Consider the following 15,425-nt stretch of genomic DNA (forward strand, 5'->3'; position numbering starts at 1 on the left):
TTAGAAGCCAGTAAGTAAGTAAGTATGAAAAAAGAAAGAAAAAAAAGTGGCCGACAAGCATGGATACGTACTTCACAATACCGTAAATGGTCATACGGTACAGCTCTTCTCGAAGACAAGTGAATATCGTTTTGAATACTGAAAATTCAAAATAGTGATAGGTAACACTTGTAATAGATCTAACTTATTATTTTAACAATGTTGTAAAAACAGAATATAAAGATAGAAGATATCAGAACCAGAAAGCTTTATTAAGTAAACTTCACATCTTACAGTAGGTAATGTGTAAGCGATTCAATGTGCAATACGTGATTTTACTTCAGGTAAAAAGCACTTAAATTAATTTCCCTAAAAATTCCAGCAATATATACAAACACAGACATTTCAGAAGCATATTATATGAGATCATTCAACAAGGAAAGGTTTTTTTTTTTTTTTTGTTACTACAAATCAAATTACTTATTATGCATTTATGAAATGTAGTATTCTGCAGATAGTTCAGTTTACAAATTACAGAAGCACACTTCCGATACTTAACAGTGCGGGAAGCCACCGGCGTAGCTCTGTCGGCTAAGGCACTTGCCTGCCGTTCCGGAGTTGCGTTCGAGCGCGGGTTCGATTCCCGCTTAGGCTGATTACCTGGTTTGGTTTTCCCGAGGTTTTCCCCAATCATAAGGCAAATGCCAGGTAATCTATGGCGAATCCTCGGCCTCATCGCGCCAAATATCATCTCGCTATCAACAATTCCATCGACGCTAAATAACCTCGTAGTTGATACAGCGTCGTTAAATAACCAAGTAAAAAAATAGTGCGGGACATGTAATTATTCCTGTAGCAGTCACTGATGTATCATCTTCATCGCGAACTGTACAGATGTCTTACCTTTCTACACTGAAATCACTGTTCTTCATAATCAATAAGAGTTAGGTACATCTGGTGGTAAACAATGGTGTTAATGTGCAAAATTAAACTTTCCTCTTAATTTATTGAATGACTCTCATAGTTACTGTACAATAATTACACAATAAATTAAACATACAATACTAGAGTGCTACCAGGCCAGATCAGGGGCGTGAGGAGTTTTCCAACAGGAAAGTAATAATTAAGTTATAAATAATAGCATTGCATTCTGTATGACTGTAACATCTTTCAATGTTAACTATAACGTTCTTTTCTTGAGAGTTAAGTCCTACAATTGTAAACAAATCTTTATGAATAAAATCGTGTTTATCACTAGAGATATACAGGGTTACTACAAAAGAAATGCTTCCCTGAAAAATTTAAGAAAAGTGACTTAGCATGTTCTTTCCGTGAACCCCTCATTTCTGTTAGTTTTTCTTTCACTTGTACAGGAACATCATTTTATTTTTACTAACATTTTTAATATTAACCTGGCTATATCTTCGCATTAAAGGTCTACAACCGGAAACACCCCCTTCCAAGACTGGAGTTCGATGATACTGGCGTAAAATACAAATCACTGTACTACGTATAGGAGGGAAGAAAGGTAGTTCATCCATTTACGTAAACTAGGAAATATCGCAATTTTGAGTTTGATAATTTTGATTAGGTTTTTGTTTAATCAAAATACAGTACTGTATTAAGAATAAGTGTTTTTACTCACGAACTGAGTTATCCATGCGAACGTATTCATTATGCAGTGTATATTATACTGTCTACAACACATTAGCGTACAATATAGACAATGAAGTTAAATTGAAAAATAATCATAATATGGATATTTCAACACATTTTTGAAAATGGTGGCCGTTCATTTCGATACAGACTTCAGTTCCAATGTGCATATAATCGCACTATAGACTATTGTAACTAATCCCAATTACCAGTTTCGTCCTTCGTACGAGTAACTCATGTTCAAATAATTCTGTACCTACTCTATAAAAGAGTATCTTACGTACTGTAAATTCAATCTTCACTTCTGCCGATCCGAAAAGATAAAATTACTCAGAAATGCTATCTACTGTCCGTTCAAGTGGTTATGTCGCAGGGTCTTAGAAAGGGGGCGAAATCACGTGACAGTTAATTACTTAACGAGGCCCTTTTATTTACGTTATTTTAAACAGTTGTATAATATTACGTAGACGTCCAACAGAAATGAATGTTTTCAGAAAGGAGCTAAGACAGCCCAGCCACTAGCCTTTATAGAGGGGCGAGCAGAAGCAGGTGGGGGAAACCGGGATGCGACGTAGGAAAACGGACGACAGTACCTGTGCGAAAATATGATTCAATATTGAAAGCTCTTTCGTCACTGTAAAACGCGAACATATTTCTGGAACGTACTATACTCACTAACTCAATACTGCATACGCGGCCTTGGTTCTGTGTGAAGAACGGTTGGAAGTTTACTAGTAGAGGGGGTAGGAGTGAAGTACATTCAAAAACTCAGGTACAATAAAAATGTAAGTAAAAATAAAATGATGTCCCTGTATTATTTTTACACACTTTAACCCTTTGCAGCATAGTGGCTGTTCAGAAGAACCACAGTTTTCTTTCTCTCTAAATTTTATGGCACAGATATTCCACCAAGGAACCACCTCTTGAGTATACATAGAATGCCACCTAAGTTTTGGATTTGTGTGCAGAGTTAAAATGTTGAAAAAAAAAATGATCGAAGCTTTGTTATGATCCATGAAATGAAAAACATAAAAAAATAATTTGTGCTGCAAAGGGTTAAAGAAGTAAAGTACTCATTCTATTTACACACTACAAATATTCATTCTACTTTACCTACTAGCCTACTAGTATTTTTCAGAAACGTGAATATGCCCTATTATAAGCAGGTCTTCTCTGGATCTAAATTTTGCAGCAAATTTCTGTCAGGTCATGTGGGTAAGATAGAAAGCATGGCTCGAACAGTTTCTGAACTCATTCTGGATTTCTGGGGTGTCCACATCATGCTCATTGAAGGAAAAAAAAATCATAATTATCGGATGAAGTGACGGGTAGAAAATAAAGAAGAAAAACATTCAACCAAGAGTTTCGAAGAAAACATACGAATAAATCCACCCATAACACTATAATGGAATTGAAACAACTGACTTCTGACATTTGAAGGTGTCACGCGTTACCATGGCGATATTCCTTCCCCTGCCTATACAGAATGTCCCATAAGTCCCGCATTATAGGCTAAACCATAAAACATGTTCAATATGACGCCCTCAGATTTCCAAACATGCATGGAGGCGAAACTTTACGATTGCAGTATGTCGACGGTGATTTCACGACACTTTTTCTCGACCCGAGTCGTGAATGGTGCAGATTACGAATCTTCACTTCGTGTATCGTTTCCTTAAGAAAATCTCAGAAACCAGAGTCAAGTGGATTTAAGTCGGGCGACCTGGGAGTCCACTCTGTGGGTCCTCTGCGGCCTATGTACATACGATGATGCCGGTATGGACCTGCTAGGCCTCGCCTGCACAAGGTTTGCGCTCTCCGAGCCGGCTCACAGCTCATGAGCGGAATGCAGATATTAGCTGCGCTCTGTATAAGGGTGGACTGGAAGAAGGGGTGATCTCGTACAAAATATACACAAAAGGAAGTACTATTACGAGTGTTTATGAAATGAATTCCCGTTCAGTGTTTGCATAACTATCTTGAACTATTATTAATTAATAAAGAAATATTATTTTACAGAAATAATAGAAATTCTATACCTACTTAAATGTACAATATCATTTTGTTATATTTTTATTTATCAGTACATCAAAACGAGGTTTTATGCTGTTGGCAGCTGAAAGGAACAGTAGCCTACTGATCGTAATGATCGTTACAGATGTTCGATGCCTGCCTTTATTAAAGTTGATTATATAAAACAGTTGCTCACAAATATAAATGTTGAGCCAAACATAGCAATCATTTGGATATTATTGCTAATGTTTAGTCTTGTAAAACTCAACCAGGCTAGTAGTATTATTCAAACGATCTTCAGCCCTTAGGTCACATTGAAGATCACTAAGTTCGAGCTGTAAATCGTTAAATGTTAAATGTTATGTTCCGTCTTTTAGATTCCTCCATACTGTACTGTAGCAGTAGGTAAGCAACGTGAAACAGTTACTGAGAATAGGCCTACACACTGCACTCCACTAGATAGCTGAGTGGTCGTTTTCCTCTCCTCTATCTATAGCAGGTCTATGTCATTCTGACCTATCTTCCTCTCCGATTCGGCGAGCGGTAAACACCGCTCTCCCGCTCGGAAGGAGCGCGCGCGCTCGTTGAGCGCTGTTTGTGCTAGGCGAAAGACCAGCTCCACCACATTGGTGCCACATCTGTGTGGAATGACAACTTCCCTGATCGGTGGATATGACGCAGAAGACCCAGAGAGTGGACTCTCAGGTAGCCTGACAAAAATCCACCTGACTTTGCTTTCTGGATTTGTCGTAAGAAAAAGGTATAGGAAGTGAAGTTTAGTGACTTGCAATGCCTACGAACGGAGATCGAGGAAAAGTGTCGTGAAATCACTGCCGACATACTACACCGCGTTGAAGTTCGCCTCCAGACATGTTTGGAAATCGTAGGGGGTCACATAGAAGATATTACACATTCTTAAGTTTAAAAATAAAGTGAAAATGTTTGTATGATATTTGATAAATTTTATTATTATTTTTTTTTAAGTGTTACTAGCATTATATGGTACTAATATCTATTGTATTTACCTAATGCATGTAACCTATAAGATAAAACATTGTAATAAATATATAAATAGATCATTTTCTTAATTAATAACAGTGTATATCTTCAATAAATGATTTCTTAGCATCGCCACAGATACACTTGATTGTATTTGTCACCATCTCTGTCACTAGAGAGTTCTTGAAATTTATATTTTCCCCGCCATTCATAAAATATTTTGATATGATACCTCTTGCACAAAAGGGGAGATCTATAACTGAAACTTGATTAATATATCTCAGTATTATTTGTATATTTATCCTGGAAATAATGAACAGTTTGACTCGTAGACATTTTGTTTTTCAGCATTAACTTTCCATGATTGTACGAGAAGATTCGAAGAGAACGGCAGTTACGTAGACTTTCAGCTCCCCCCTACTACCAATAATGCACAACACAATATCAATACGGCGGTTGCTGTCGTCTGCGTTACAACGAACTTTACTGTTGATTTTCGAGTTCGTCATTTTTTGCCTGGTTATTAATCGTATATGCTTATTTAAGTTGTGTTAACTCTCGCTAATTGGTTGTATATTTTATTTTATCCGTCTTAGTATTTATTTTATTATTGTAAATATTTTTGTTTTATTACTATTATTATTGTTATTATTATTAATGAATTAATTTGTATTACTATCTTTGTATCATCTTCGTCACGGTTATTCTATTATTATTATTATTATTATTATTATTATTGTTATTATTATTTCTATCATCAATATTATTATTGAACTCTGTAAAATTTATGTAGACTACTGGACTGTACCCGAGCACGAGCATATGCTCATTTCGGGTATCTATTCATATGTTTTCATTTAAAATGTAAATTGTGAATAAATCTGAAATTTGAATTTGAAAATATTTTATGATTTAGCCTATGATGCGGAGCATGTTGGACACTCTATAGATTGTAAGTGAAGAGAAAAGTGAGTACCCTAGCGTCTTATTAGCCACAAACAAACGGAAAGGGACGTTGCTATGGAAACCCTTGGCACCTTCAAATATTATAAGTCGGTTTTTGTTTCAATTCTACTATAGGCAGATTTTCCACACGAGAAATATGTTTTCGTGAAATTCTGTACGTTCTTACAGCAGCAGAATGCCTTTTCATTACGTGAACGTTATAGATAACAACAGTCCGTACAGTGTGCACGCCATACGAACTGATCTGGCTAGGTAACGCCTCACAACCGGATTGGGTTCCTGCGCCGATGACTGCGACTGCGGCGATCCCAGCGGTAGAAGGGCGACTCGGGGCGGTTGCTTCCCAGGCGATGGCCGTCCAGGCCGTTGACACGCCGCTCCTGCTGGATCCTCATCAGGGCTCTTTCGTGAGGGACCTCATCGAAGAAGAGTTCCCCGTGGCCGAACAGTCCGTTCAGAACAGTCACCGCCTGCGACCCCGTCAGCAACAGAGGGTCTTCTTCGGTGTCGGCTGTTGGAAAGGAAAGCATCAGGAATAAGTTATCACCACCACTATTGGTGAACAAATTATGTCTCGTCCGCAAATTGGCAACTTTGGCTATCGGCAAGCGTTTGTGGAATCAAGGATACTGCCTCTTTAAGAGTTCTATCCCACTGCAGAATTGATTTCGACGTAGGTTTAATTATGAACGAAATAGGCGGTGATGAAATGATATTTTCATATAGCAATATACAGGGACATCATTTTATTTTTACTAACATTTTTAATATTAATTTGGCTATATCTCTGGATCAACGCCGTTTGCTACCCCCTTCCACGACTGGAGTTCGATGATACTGGCGTAATATACAAACAAATCACTACTTATGATGTAGATAGAGATATTGACAACAAAATAAGCAAATTCCAGTGGATATGCGGAACAATAAATAGAACACTAAAAAATAAAACTAGAAAAGAAACAAAACTAAAGTTCTATAAAACTATGGCAGTACCTGTGTTGACATATGGAAGCGAATCATGGATAATTAAAGAACGAGATAAAAGTAAATTACAGGCTGCAGAGATGAGGTTTCTTCGCAGAGTAAAGGGATGTACAAGAAGGGATTTGATAAGAAATGAGGATATCCGTAAAGAATTAAATATATACAACATAAACGATAAAGTTGAAGATTATAAAGGAAAGTGGAAAGAACACCTGTCTCGAATGGATAATGAAAGAATTCCAGCACTGATACAACAGTACCAACCTAAAGGCAAAAGAGATGTCGGACGTCCTAGGAAGAGGTGGAACTGAATAAAATGTGAAGATGGAACAGGCACTGAGCCTAAACCATGAAGTGAAGATGATGATGATCACTTTACTAGGTATGGGGGGGGGGGATAGTTCATCCATTTACATAAACTAGGAAATATCGCGCTTTTGAGTTTGATCATTTCCATTAGGCTTTTGTTTAATCAAAATACAGTACAGTATTAACAATGAGTGTTTTTACTCACGAACTGAGCTATCCATGTGGACGTATTCATTATGCAGTGTATATTATACTGCCTACAGCACATTAGCATACAATATAGAGAATGAAGTTAAATTTAAAAGTAATCATAATATGGATATTTAAACACATTTTTTAAAATGATGGACGTTCATTTCGACACAGGCTTCAGTTCTAATGCGCATATTATCGCACTATAGACTATTTGTACCTAATCCCAATTACCAGTTTCGTCCTTCGTACTAGTAACTCACGTTGAAATAATTCTGTACCTATTGTATAAAAGAGTACCTTACGTACTGTAAATTCAATCTTCACTTCTGCCCGATCCGAAAAGATAAAATTACTCAGACATACTATCTACTGTCCGTCCAAGTGGTTATGTCGTAGGGTCGTAGAAAGGGAGGAAATCACGTGACAGTTAATTACTTAACGAGGCCCTTCTATTTAAGTTATTTTAAACAGTTGTATAATATTACGCAGACCTCCAATTCCTAACAGAAATTAATGTTCTCAGAAAAGAGCTAAGACAGCCTAGCCACTAGCTGGCGAATAAAAGCTGATGGAGGAAACCGGAATACGACGTAGGCAAATGGACGACAGTATCTGTGCGAAAATGATTCAATATTGAAAGCTCTTTCGTCACTGGAGAACGCGAACATGTTTTTGGAACGTACTGTTTACTATGACCGTAAGGCTACTATGACTGTATATGCAGTCTTGGATCTGTGTGGAGGACGGTTGAACTTCATTAGTAGAAGGGATGGGAGTGAAGTACATTAAAAAACTCAGGTACAATAAAAATTGAAGTAAAAATGAAATGATGTCCCTGTACAACTTCAGAAAAGTCACAAGATCTACAACCTGAACTTTCCTTTTCTGTGAGCCCCCCCTAGCCTGAAGTCGTTAGAGAGTAGGAGTCTCCATTGATTCACAGAACATTAACAACAGAACCTGAACATTCCAGGCGGAGAGGGGGAGAAAGTTTTAGACTCAAAGAAGTCGGAACACCTTAAGAACGAGAGGAAAAACGATAGATTAATTTCATAGTTTGAGTTTTATTGCCTGTATTATTTTATCGTGCACGATAATCATATTGACAAGCCAGACGAATAGAAGTATGCAACAATACTTGTAACTTTCCTATTTTTAATTTCATGAAGAAACTGTGCATTAGTCTTAACCCTTAAATTCGCAAAGTATCCCATAGGATACAACTGGTTAATAGGCTATATGCTATAATTTGAACAGGACAATAAAAAAAATTGGTAGCAAAATTAAAATTTCTCAATACTATAACATTGTACAACATACAAAATATGGACATTGCGATAGTTGTTTTCTTTACAGTCCGACACGGTTTAATAAAGTAATGTAAGAAATGAAGTTTTGCCAGCTTAAGGGACAAAAGTTATTGGAGTCTGAAAAGGAATAGTTTCATTTTTTATAAAGGTTTGAAACGTACAAAGGACAGCCTGAAGACGTACATGAGGAGAAACGAGCAATCTACGTTCCAACCATCCCGTGTTATAAAGATAAATACCAACTTCACGATATCAGTGTAACGGGATTGATGTTTGGAGCAAGAGGAACGATACCCAACTTCTCTTCTCAATTCTGTAAGACCCTAGGACTGCACAAATCGTTTCTGAATGAACTGGTCCTCCTCATAATTAGAGAGTCAGTCAAACTCTTACGGAACCACCTATACGGACTCTAATTCAGTGTACTGAAAAAACTGACACAACATAATCTTCTTTCTTTCTCCTATTAGCTTTCATTGCTTCTTTACTTGTAACTTTTATGTATTCTGTAAACTGCCGTTGTTTGTTTGTTTGTGTACTTGTTTACTTTTATTCTTACTCTGTTATCTTTCATCATTTGTATTGTTTTGTATGCTTTGTCTAATGGCAGCCTCTAATTTGAGGAAGCGCAATAAAAAAAAACAAACAATGGTACTGTGTACATATTTTTCAAGTTTTGATTCTTCAGATGTCGAAACGTACAAATACAAAAAACTTTTTTTATAAATTAAAAATATATTGCTGGCTTACAAAACGGATGTGCACAATATATTGGAATGTAATTACAATATTAATACAGAGTAGCCTACATAATTTAAATAAAGACAAACAATTTATAGTATACATCTTGATTACACAACTTTTAACACTGTATCACTTTTAGTACATTATGTCAGTAGCAGCGGGTGACCGAAATCCTCGATGAGGCCTGATGTAATTAGTTTAGGAAGGCTACCTCCCATACAAAATGTTTATTATTGATTACATTTTTTTTTTCCTCGCTGTTATTTATACTTTGGTCATATCGCGAGTTAATCTTTGGTTGAAATCCGAAGGCCTGTGTACTATTGTTAAGACTGGTTCTATGGTTGTGAACTAGATGGCGACTGTATATGTATTACTGCTGTTATTTATACTTTGGTCATATCGCGAGTTAATCTTTGGTTGAAATCCGAAGGCCTATGTACTATTGTTGTGAACTAGATGGCGACTATATATGTATTACTGCTGTTATTTATACTTTGGTCATATCGCGAGTTAATCTTTGGTTGAAATCCGAAGGCCTGTGTACTATTGTTGAGACTGGTTCTATTGTTGTGAACTAGATGGCGACTGTATATGTATTACTGCTGTTATTTATACTTTGGTCATGTCGCGAGTTAATCTTTGATTGAAATCCGAAGGCCTCTGTACTATTGTTGAGACTGGTTCTATTGTTGTGAACTAGATGGCGACTGTATATGTATTACTACTGTTATTTATACTTTGGTCATGTCGCGAGTTAATCTTTGATTGAAATCCGAAGGCCTGTGTACTATTGTTGAGACTGGTTCTATTGTTGTGAACTAGATGGCGACTGTATATGTATTACTACTGTTATTTATACTTTGGTCATGTCGCGAGTTAATCTTTGATTGAAATCCGAAGGCCTGTGTACTATTGTTGAGACTGGTTCTATTGTTGTGAACTAGATGGCGACTGTATATGTATTACTACTGTTATTTATACTTTGGTCATGTCGCGAGTTAATCTTTGATTGAAATCCGAAGGCCTGTGTACTATTGTTGAGACTGGTTCTATTGTTGTGAACTAGATGGCGACTGTATATGTATTACTACTGTTATTTATACTTTGGTCATGTCGCGAGTTAATCTTTGATTGAAATCCGAAGGCCTCTGTACTATTGTTGAGACTGGTTCTATTGTTGTGAACTAGATGGCGACTGTATATGTATTACTACTGTTATTTATACTTTGGTCATGTCGCGAGTTAATCTTTGATTGAAATCCGAAGGCCTCTGTACTATTGTTGAGACTGGTTCTATTGTTGTGAACTAGATGGCGACTGTGTATCTATTACTGATTTGTTATGAATATGATTTCGGTGATGAATGAGGCCGGTGATTTTCAGGGATATTGTGGCCCGAATTTCCTGGCATTTGCTTTACGGTTGAGGAAAACCCCTGAAAAACCTCAACCAGGAAATTCAAGCCAACCGGGAATCGAACCCGGGCCCTCTGCGTAAGAGACCAGCAGCTGACCCCTACACCACAGAGGTGGTCTACATTTTATTATGATTGCCATTATTACTACTATATTATTATTATTATTATTATTATTATTATTATTATCATGAAAAAATAATGAAATGTCACTCACCAATAAGTTGCCATGTTGTGAGTTTGTTTCAGTAACTGTTTCATTTTTATAAAGCAACGCATATTATGCTCAGCTGAAGAAGCACATGTTGAAATTCCCCTGGAAATATTTTTCAGATCCATGAAGCCGTCAGTAGACCTCTCTCTCTCTCTCTCTCTCTCTCTCTCTCTCTCTCTCTGACAGCAACAAGCACGGCCAACAGAAAAGTTTATTTCGCAGCACATTACCAAAGAACCATTTATGTCGCTCACACCAGGATGCAGTGAAAGCTCGCGTTTTAAGATCATCTTTCAGAAAAATTGTCAGTCATGGCGTAAGTCTGTCTTTATTTAAAACTTCTTTTGTTTCAATATTATCTCTTCTCGAAAAAGGATACTCTAGCAATGAATTAATTATAATAATTATCATCATTATTTCTCGCATCTCTTTCGATTTCTGTTTTCCCGAAACACTGGACCACGAAGTACAACAGTACAACACCCACACATGAATCATAAACTGAGACATAAGAGGAGAGAACAGTATGGGCTCGTGCCTGCTAGACAGCGAGAATTTTTACTTTATTTATGGGTTATTTAGGAAGACGAGTCACCACTGCAATTCTCATCCCATCCCATCCTTGAGACGGACATTGACAAAAGATCGGTCTATGAAAGACAGACTTGAAGGCTGATGGGTGGGTAAATGAATACCTGCTAGGCCATGAGGCCAAAAGGAATGTGCCTCAGTTTCAGCTTTCCGAGTGTAACCTCAAAACCCACGGAAACATACGAAATGCAGAAGCCAGACCAAGTCAAAACATTTCGGGCCTCAGGAATCAATTTTAATGCAAGTCAGATCTAAATGCATAACAAAGTTTCTAAATTTGCATAACGTTATATGCCTCATTCAAATAACTAATATCATATATGTTACAGGCCAATCCGACTAAAAAAGTAAAATTTGAGTTTAAGGAAGCCAAGTAACTGAGACCCGGCCTCACTTGCCTCAGCCAATCAGCAGCCACGGATATTATATGTGTCGTTCAGAGCAGAAGTGGTGTAAGTCAAAAATGGGTAATGAGGGTTAAAGTAAACATTCTGTAAAATACAGCGCAAAGAAGCAATTAATATGCAATTTATTTAAACTATTAGTAGTCAGTCGATAGCAAGAAGGACATATTAATTGCTACTTTGCGCTGTATTTTACAGAACTTTTACTTTAAACCTCATTACCCAATTTTGACTTACACCACTTTTGCTTTGAACGGCTCATATATCAAGCACAAAAGCGAAACTCTAGCGGACGAATCCAGTATTTCAGGACTAGTCCGGAATATAGAATGAGTCCCTTAAATTTCTATACGTAGTAGTGCATACAATAATTTTTTAGTAAAAGCACTCCACGTTATATTATTATATGAAGATTTTAAAATTGAATAATTTCATTTAAAAAGAAAAGAAAATGTCACGTTGAATCAATTATTCATTTGTTTAAAATTTCGCTAAAGTGTTGCTATGACGACTTCAACGGCTTAGACAGCTAAAGTTCAATTTTTAGGACTAATAACAGCCCGAAATGCAACTGTTTTAGAGAGCGTGTACTAACAAAGTTACAATTTTGACACGTGCTAATATATGAGATCACGTCACTCATTCGCAGTCCATCACTGACTACAGTATTTCTCCAGAAATAAGAAATTCAAATGTCTTGTAGATCTTAGATTTTCCCATACTGCGCCACGGGAGATGAATAGCCTACACTCCGTATTATTATTATTATTATTATTATTATTATTATTATTATCGATGTTTACTATCATTGTCGTCATCATATTTATTAAAGGAGAAATTTGTGGAATTTCAGGAGGGGAAATGGAAGTAGGCACCACGAGAAAACCAACCGCCAAACCGGAAATGTCTGGTTTTAATTTGAACTTACTTACTGGCTTCTAAGGAACCCGGAGGTTCATTGCCGCCCTCACATAAGCCCGCCATAGGTCCCTATCCTGAGCAAGATTAATCCATTCTCTATCACCATATCCCACCTCCCTCAAATCCATTTTAATATTATCCTCCCATCTACGTCTCGGCCTCCCCAAAGGTCTTTTTCCCTCCGTCCTCCCAACTAACAGTCTATATGCACTTCTAGATTGGCCCATACGTGCTACATGCCCTGCCCATCTTAAACGTCTGGATTTAATGTTCCTAATTATGTCAGGTGAAGAATACAATGCGTGCAGTTCTGTGTTGTGTAACTTTCTTCATTCTCCTGTAACTTCATCCCTCTTAGCCCCAAATATTTTCCTAAGCACCTTATTCTCAAACACCCTTAACCTATGTTCCTCTTTCAAAGTGACAGTCCAAGTTTCACAACCATAAAGAAAAATCGGTAATATAACTGTTTTATAAATTCTGACTCATATTTTTTGACAGCAGACTAGATGACAGAAGCTTCTCAACCGAATAATAACAGGCATTTCCCATATTTATTCTGTGTTTAATTTCTTCCCGAGTATCATTTACATTTGTTACTGTTGCTCCCAGGTATTTGAATTTTTCCACCTCTTCAAAGGATAAATTTCCAATTTTTATATTATTTCCATTTCGTACAATATTCTCTGATGTGCAAAATAAATACGGGTAATAGGAATGAAATTACTTGCACCAGTTGGTTAGCTTTTATTTTACCAACACAGAAATTATGAAGTATGAAATGTGTTAAACACTACGATTACAATAACGGAATAAGGGTAGACATGATGGATGCTGGGAAGACTAGTTGTAAACTAACGTCGATTTTGTGACGTGTAGTTCATAATGACGACTACGCTCTCTCATTAATTAGTGATAATACCGATATGGCGCAGTTCATTAGGGAAGCGTCTCAAATGTCAGGCAGCAAATAAGGCAAGATGCTGTAGCTGTGAAAGAGCTGTTTCACTTTTAACAATTATACTGCCATATATATTAGTGGGCGAGTATACTGTGTTGTTTCCATTTTCTACAACAGCTTTTCTTTTTCCTAGCTGACGCCTCGCCGTCCTCATTAAATAAATTTGAACTTTGTTTCTGTCCTTTAGATGAAACTATGTAATTTTAACTAAATGAGAGGTCCTGAGTTCATTTCTGAAAACCAAAATTTTCTAACACATGCCATTTTTATGGTACACACACTTTACTTATTTACACAAATTTGTTATACTAGCACATAAAGCAACCTTTGTTTGGCCAAAATTTACAAATTAAAATGTCTTTTTTGATATTTTATGTTTGTAGACAGCTTCTGCAATCTCTCTAATGAGTCACCAGCAATATTGAGCCAGCATAATTGCATTCCACCTTTCACTGAAGCGCTTTTCGAAGGTAGACATTTTTTTATGGAACCTCTCCCCGTGTTCATCGCTTACAGCACCAAGGTTTTTTTTTTTTTTGGAAACAAGTCCAGGTGGCTGTCAGGAAAGTGTACTTTCAGTGATATGATGCAAGGTGAAAGTAGTGAAACATTTCACTAACGTTAAATAACTTTTTATTTTGGAGAAACAGTAAGTGTTGGATAAAAACTAACTGCAGTTGCGTTTTTCCGACCACAAAATACATCGAATACACATTTTTTTTATAAAAAGGACAAATTTCATGTTGTACAGTGTAATCAAGACTATACGTAGTCAACATGTAGATACAAATCATTGGAGAAAAATTCGTTCCGGCACCAGGAATCGAACCCACAACTTCTCAGCTTTATGTGAGCGCTCTTTCCATCTGATCTATTCCGTTCATTATGGAAGCATCTGAAATGTTAGGCAGCAAATAAGACCGTGGCAATGAAAAAATTCCAACCCGGCATTTGCCGGTGCCGGAACGAATTTTTCTTCAATAATTACATGTTGACTACATATTATAGTCTTGATTACTCAATGATGACGGCGTAGCCTCATATATATATATATATATATATATTTGACGATACAAAATGCTGGCAGAAAAAATAGTCTTAATAATGGATTAAAAATTTATGACATGATTTTTGGGATTCTGTGAACAGGGATTGCTCTTGAGGAACTCTAGACATCATCTTGTTAGATCCAAAATTGCTGCCGCATTAAGAAATAAGGGCTGGATAGTAGAAGAAGAAATCTCCTGTCTAGCTGAAAATGGGTCGAGACGAGTAGATATTTTAGCGTACAATGCTGACACTAAACAGGGCTACATTGTGGACCCCACGATACGTTTTGAAGTAGAATGTCATCAGTCAGCCGAGGTCCACCTTGAGAAGAAGTCGATTTATGAGCCTACAGTCAACTATTTCAAGCTGAAATATGCCTTAATTCACGTTGAGGTATTCGGCTTGCTCATAGGTGCTCGAGGGACTGTACCAGCTTTTTTCGAAGAATTTCGACGGAAGTTTGCTCTGCCAACATCTCTGAGGGATGACATTGTGATAATTGTGTTAAAAAAATCCTGCCAAATCCTAATTAATCACAAGGTGCCACATTAATAGCAATTGTAATTTTTCACGCCCTTTTCTTTGCCTCCCTTCTTTAAAATTTAATATCTATGTTTACGTATGTATAACAATTTTTTTGAGTGTATACTGAGTCCGTAAGGGCTACCCTCAATGGGGGGCAGTTTAATATTATTATTATTATTATTAT

The 15,425-nt window shown here is 36.8% G+C and overlaps 1 protein-coding gene across 1 annotated transcript in view; it reads right to left on the minus strand.

Annotated features, from left to right (window-relative positions):
- Positions 1 to 232: 232 nt before the first annotated feature.
- Positions 233 to 15,425, minus strand: part of LOC138713891 (uncharacterized) — a 145,082-nt gene continuing 129,889 nt past the window's right edge. Inside the window, exon 4 of the mRNA XM_069846398.1 lies at positions 233 to 6,124. Within this exon, the coding sequence (XP_069702499.1) occupies positions 5,874 to 6,124 (251 nt within the window). The 3' untranslated portion in view covers positions 233 to 5,873. The remainder of the gene's footprint in view (positions 6,125 to 15,425) is intronic.

Source organism: Periplaneta americana, chromosome 14, assembly GCF_040183065.1.
Source record: "Periplaneta americana isolate PAMFEO1 chromosome 14, P.americana_PAMFEO1_priV1, whole genome shotgun sequence".
Taxonomy (NCBI): domain Eukaryota; kingdom Metazoa; phylum Arthropoda; class Insecta; order Blattodea; family Blattidae; genus Periplaneta; species Periplaneta americana.